We start from the raw sequence: 5884 nt of genomic DNA on the forward strand, positions 1-5884 counted from the left end.
ACTTATTTTCTCCTAGTAATATTAAAATATACTAAAAATTGTTATTTTAAATTAAATTATAATTAAAACTTCTTTTTATATTTTCACAGAGAGCAGATCTAGCAGTCGCTTCGATGACCATAAACTACGCCAGAGAAAGCGTCATAGATTTCACGAAACCCTTCATGAACTTGGGCATCGGAATCCTATTCAAGGTAAAATCATATTTCCACACCTTAAAACCTCACACATACATTTTTTTTATTACACTTCATTTTAACGGCACATTTTTTTTAATACTCTTATAAAACAGTAATCAATTACGGACAGCGTGGTGAAATTTCGTTATTACCTAAAAATTTCAGCTAACATTATTTTTTTATTATTAATTTTTTTACGTACGTTGTATTTTTTTGGCATTCGCTCCCTTCCGAAATCCTCATTATTATTCGATGAAACCGCTGAGCTGTCTGCGGCTAATTGAAAAACTTTTTTATTGTACCTTCGTTTTTCCGCGGAAAATTTAAAATTTTAATTTATTTATATTTTTTTACGTTCTTTTTCTTCTCAATCAAACTCGCATTGAAAATAATTACCGATTTTCTTTTCTCTCAGTTCTCAAACTTTCTTTTTCACTTTTCTTTCAAATAGAATAAATTGTGGGATTTTTAATAAACTTCCACGCAGTTATTATTTATTTGTTTGCGTAACAATTCATGGTTTTCCGCTCGACGCATTTTATTTTTTATTTATTTTCTTGTATTTGTGTAGATTTAAGTGCAAGAGGGAACGTTTCTGAGGGGGTAGAAAACCGTTTGTGAGCATGTCGTTTGTTTGTTTCTTTTTTTTTTCTCTGGATAGGTCCCGACGAGTCAGCCGACTCGTCTGTTCAGCTTCATGAATCCTTTGGCCGTGGAGATTTGGCTGTACGTCCTTGCGGCTTACATGCTGGTCTCGTTCACCCTCTTCGTGATGGCACGATTCTCCCCGTACGAATGGAACAACCCTCACCCTTGCCACCAGGAATCCGATATCGTCGAGAACCAATTCTCTGTTTCCAACAGCTTCTGGTTTATAACGGGCACTTTCCTGCGCCAAGGCTCAGGACTCAATCCCAAGGTCTCGACAAAAACAACGAAATCTATATATATCTATTATCCATCCGCTCGCATGCAACTCCCATTAACACACAGACAAAAAGAAAGAAAATATTTTTTTCTGTTCTTTCTATATGTGTTCCCTTTTCTTTCCCCATTTATTTCCCTTCTCCATTCCGTGCGTTCTACACTCCAGAGGATGATATTTCTCTCTCTCTCTCCAACTCACGGCTAGCGAATAATTGCGGGGGAGCGGCACGTAATTGGTTCCCGATAAAATTGGTCCTGGGACTGGTTTAAGACCAAATCCTATAATTAAACGGCGTCCCGTTCGGACGACGGGAAAAAAACTCGCTAATTAAATTTTTCTTTCGCAACCTTTTTTTTTATGTGACTTGGAATGAACGCACCCGCAAACACAAAAGCAGAATTTAACTACGCCCAATATCATTGCGATTATGCACTTCTTCCTGTTAATTTATAAGGTACACCAAGCTAAAGTTATAGCAATATTCCTTCAACTGATTTTATATCGAAAAATTGATTCTCGAACTACAAACGACTATAGAAATTCAAACGCAAATCCGAATCGACGCACTGGTTATTCAAATTACTTTTTTTTCAGATATTCAAGGGTTTTTCGTTCGAGTTTACAAGGAACTGTAGTCAAATTTTTGTTCGTTCGACAGGTTTCCGTGCGCGTTCCGAGTCGCCTCTTCTCGTTCCTCACGCCATTAGCAATTGAGATTTGGCTGTACATGGGAATAGCTTATCTTCTGGTCTCTTTAACCATTTGGATCGTGGCGAGATTCTCGCCCTGCGAATGGCACGAGCCGGAACAGTGCGACGAGTGCGTTCTGAGGCGATTGCAGGGAGAATATCATTATGCGGAGACGATGGATTGCGAACTTCATTCCGGTTGCGAATCATCTGGTAATTGTTGCCACTATTTTATAAAGTCAGTACTATTGTGGAAGAGTGTATTAAAGGTTTCTTATCTCAAAAAAAATAAGGGATTGGAAGCGATTTGGCGGGATTTATCGATGCGGTTGAGGATGATCTAGAGTCGACGATTGAGGATGATCTGGAGTCTGAATACGTCCTAAGCTCTCTCGAGATGCTCGAGAACGATTTTACCATCTGCAATAGCTTCTGGTTTGCCATCGGGACTCTGATGCAACAAGGCTCTGACTTGAATCCTAAGGTACAATGCTTGTTCTACAAAAAAAAAAACACACATTTAAGCTACATACATCAACTACCAAGTATACCACTGTATTTTCTCCAAGCTAGTTAATATGTAGTTTGATTTATTTAATTGTAGAACAAACATTGTATTGCTAAGATTTATCTGAATTAATAACTTAAAATCTTACAAGATCAAATAGAAAATTTAATTAGCAATCACTTTATGTTAAACTTTATTCTTCATATTATATAATATGTTTAAAAACTAGAATAATGTATTGTAAATAGTTAAATTCTGCTTTGTACGCGATAGTTAAATGATCCGTGAATTGGGTGCATATGTACGCATTTGTAATTGCTCGGTAATGTCAATTTGTGTACAAAATTATACCCATTTACACTTAACACACCCGAGGGGTTAGAATTTTGGAAGACGGAGGAGGAAGAAGATGAGGTGGTTTGTTGGAGTTAAGGGCAAAACTTTAATGTTTGCAAATTTCCGACTGGCATTAATCAAATTAAGCCCAGAGAGCAAATGAAACGCCATATCCTACATATTCCAATCCCGTAGCAGCGACAACGTGTTCCAAAATATCTGTTGTTTTTTTTTTTGTATAACTAAACGCGAATTTCAGGCTACATCCACGAGAATCGTCGGAGGAATCTGGTGGTTCTTCACCTTGATCATAATATCCTCGTACACGGCGAATTTGGCCGCCTTCCTGACGGTGGAAAGGATGATAACTCCGATCGAAAGTGCCCACGATTTGGCCGAGCAGACGGAAATCAATTACGGCACTTTGGAGGGCGGAAGCACCATGACTTTTTTCCGAGTAATTGCTTGACAGAGTGCGCCTCGACTTCGCACTTCATTTTTTTCACTAAACGGTGATTTGATTTTTATATAGGATTCCAAAATCGGTATTTACCAGAAGATGTGGCGCTTCATGGAGAGCAAAAAGCCGCCTGTTTTCGTGTCCACGTACGACGAGGGAGTGCAGAGGGTGCTCGAAGGTGACTACGCCTTCTTAATGGAATCCACTATGCTGGATTACGCCGTGCAGAGGGACTGCAACCTGACTCAAATCGGTGGACTGCTCGACTCGAAGGGATACGGAATCGCAACGCCGAAAGGTAGTCCCTGGAGGGATAAGATCTCGTTGGCTATTCTCGAGCTACAGGAGAAGGGCGTCATACAGATCCTGTACGACAAGTGGTGGAAAAACACAGGCGATGTCTGTAACCGAGACGATAAAAGCAAAGAGTCCAAGGCGAACGCACTTGGCGTTGAAAACATCGGTGAGTATAATCATCCATCTTACTACCTACAGACAAAGGCACTTCTCCGGTTACTTACTTTCGTGTTCCATTCTTTTCTTTTAATTTCTCCCTAAATTTCCGTTTTACTTTTTCAACTATTTACTATTATTATTATAATTTCTTTTAATTTCTCCCTAAATTTCCGTTTTACTTTTTCAACTATTTACTATTATTTTTATAAAACGAATTGAAATCATTGCAAATCAAACAATTAAATTTTGAAAAACAATGATTGATTTGAAATTAATTAATATTGTCTTTTGGATTTAATAAAATCAATATGGATTATTTCTCCCTAAATTTCCGTTTTACTTTTTCAACTATTTACTATAATTTTTATAAAACGAATTGAAATCATTGCAAATCAAACAATTAAATTTTGAAAAACAATATTTGATTAGAAATTATTAATTCAATATTGTCTTTCGGATTTAATAAAATCAGTATGAATTATGTTTCCCTAAATTTCCGTTTTACTTTTTCAACTATTTACTATTATTTTTATAAAACGAATTGAAATAATTGCAAATCAAACAATTAAATTTTGAAAAACAATGATTTATTTGAAATTAATTAATATTGTCTTTTGGATTTAATAAAATCAGTATGGATTATTTTTCCCTAAATTTTCGTTTTACTTTTTCAACTACTTACTATTATTTTTATAAAACGAATTGAAATCATTGCAAATCAAACAATTAAATTTTGAAAAACAATATTTGATTTGAAATTAATAATTCAATATTGTCTTTTGGATTTAATAAAATCAGTATGGATTATTTCTATTGTAGGTGGGGTTTTCGTGGTTTTACTGTGCGGTTTAGCACTAGCAATTCTTGTGGCTATTCTGGAGTTCTGTTGGAACAGCAAGAAAAACGCTCAGACCGATCGGCAGAGTCTGTGTTCGGAGATGGCGGAGGAATTGCGTTTTGCGGTCAGATGTCACGGTTCGAGGCAGAGACCGGCTCTGCGGAGGACGTGCACCAGGTGCAGCCCAGCAACGACCTACGTCCCAGCCGCACTCGATCTTCCCCACTTGAACGGGGTGAGTTCGTTGTGTCCTTTTCACCGCGCCGCTGCATGCGCCCTTTAAATGTTAAATTGAAAAAAAACGAACAAACAAAAAAAAAACTCTTTGCTTTGTACTTGTTGTGCAGGAGGGAGTCATTCTGCCGATGATGGAGATGAAAAAGTCACCAATAACCTACGATGTGGACACCTAGCGCAAGCTGCTCAGCGGCGCCGGAGGGGTCGTCTCGACGTTCACCTGTTCGACGAGCGCCATCCGCGACTGCTGCGGTGGTCCATCGAATCCGACGTCGCGCGGACAGAGGGCGGCCACCCTCAGCTACAGACCGACACCCTACCATCCGCCGTACATCCCGAAGAACGCCAACCTCGTCGGCCCGAAGACCGTCAGCTCGGCGAACGCCTGCGACGTCGTCCAGAGCGGCCTCAAGACGGACGAGATCCTCTGGAAGTTCGATTGTGATATCAGTAGTCCCAATAATCCAGACGTAGTTAACAGAACACTGCCGGACGCCGTCGTGAGTAGGACCACCACCTTGTGATATTTAGATTGTAAATTGAATCATACGATAAAGGACTGAGACGCGCGTAACGAAAACTAATGTTCTAATAATCTCACCAACCATAATCATCATCATCATCATCTACCAAAAGAAGAGAAAAAATTCATAGGAGAGGAGAGGAAACCTGAATATTCAATGCGCGCGTGTGGTCTTTACTCCTTCACTCCGTCCTCGATCATCACCCTTCTCACACATTTACCATCCAAAGACAAAAACTTTTCCAAAAACAAATTCAATTACATTATCACATTAATACATATTTACAGTACCAAGCAAAACAGTCAAATAATTAAAATTTTCTGCAGCAACACTTTAATTTATTAATACTTTATAGCCTGACCAACATTTCTATTATTTATAAAGTAATTATTAAAATTATCATTTCTAACTATTTACTCAATTCCATTCTTTTCACTATTAGTATTATCAATTTAAAAATTTTGGATAATTTTGTAAAGTTTGATCAAATCGAATTTTACAAATCAATTCTCTTTCATACATTGATCATAGCATTTTGAAATTTATTTACAAAAATATTATAAATTATGAATTTTATATAATGAAATCAAATTCTTTAAGAAACTTCGATATTATTAAACCAAAAATATTGTTTCTCTATATATTTTTCATGAACAAAAAAAAACACTGCATTCAGTATGTTTTCAATTAGTGCATTTGAAAAGAATTTAAATTACATTTTGCTTCAGA

General features: G+C 37.3%; 1 protein-coding gene across 1 annotated transcript in view; it reads left to right on the plus strand.

The window, feature by feature from the left end:
* LOC108557562 (glutamate receptor ionotropic, kainate 2-like) overlaps positions 1–5461 on the plus strand; it is an 18032-nt gene extending 12571 nt beyond the window's left edge. The window contains exons 4-10 of the mRNA XM_017914126.1: positions 90–194; positions 1766–2009; positions 2090–2280; positions 2900–3097; positions 3173–3563; positions 4376–4629; positions 4742–5461. Coding sequence (XP_017769615.1) covers positions 90–194; positions 1766–2009; positions 2090–2280; positions 2900–3097; positions 3173–3563; positions 4376–4629; positions 4742–4807 — 1449 coding nt within the window. The 3' untranslated portion in view covers positions 4808–5461. The remainder of the gene's footprint in view (positions 1–89; positions 195–1765; positions 2010–2089; positions 2281–2899; positions 3098–3172; positions 3564–4375; positions 4630–4741) is intronic.
* Positions 5462–5884: the final 423 nt, after the last annotated feature.

Source organism: Nicrophorus vespilloides, unplaced genomic scaffold, assembly GCF_001412225.1.
Source record: "Nicrophorus vespilloides isolate i.1.1-1 unplaced genomic scaffold, Nicve_v1.0, whole genome shotgun sequence".
In the NCBI taxonomy this organism is placed as follows: domain Eukaryota; kingdom Metazoa; phylum Arthropoda; class Insecta; order Coleoptera; family Silphidae; genus Nicrophorus; species Nicrophorus vespilloides.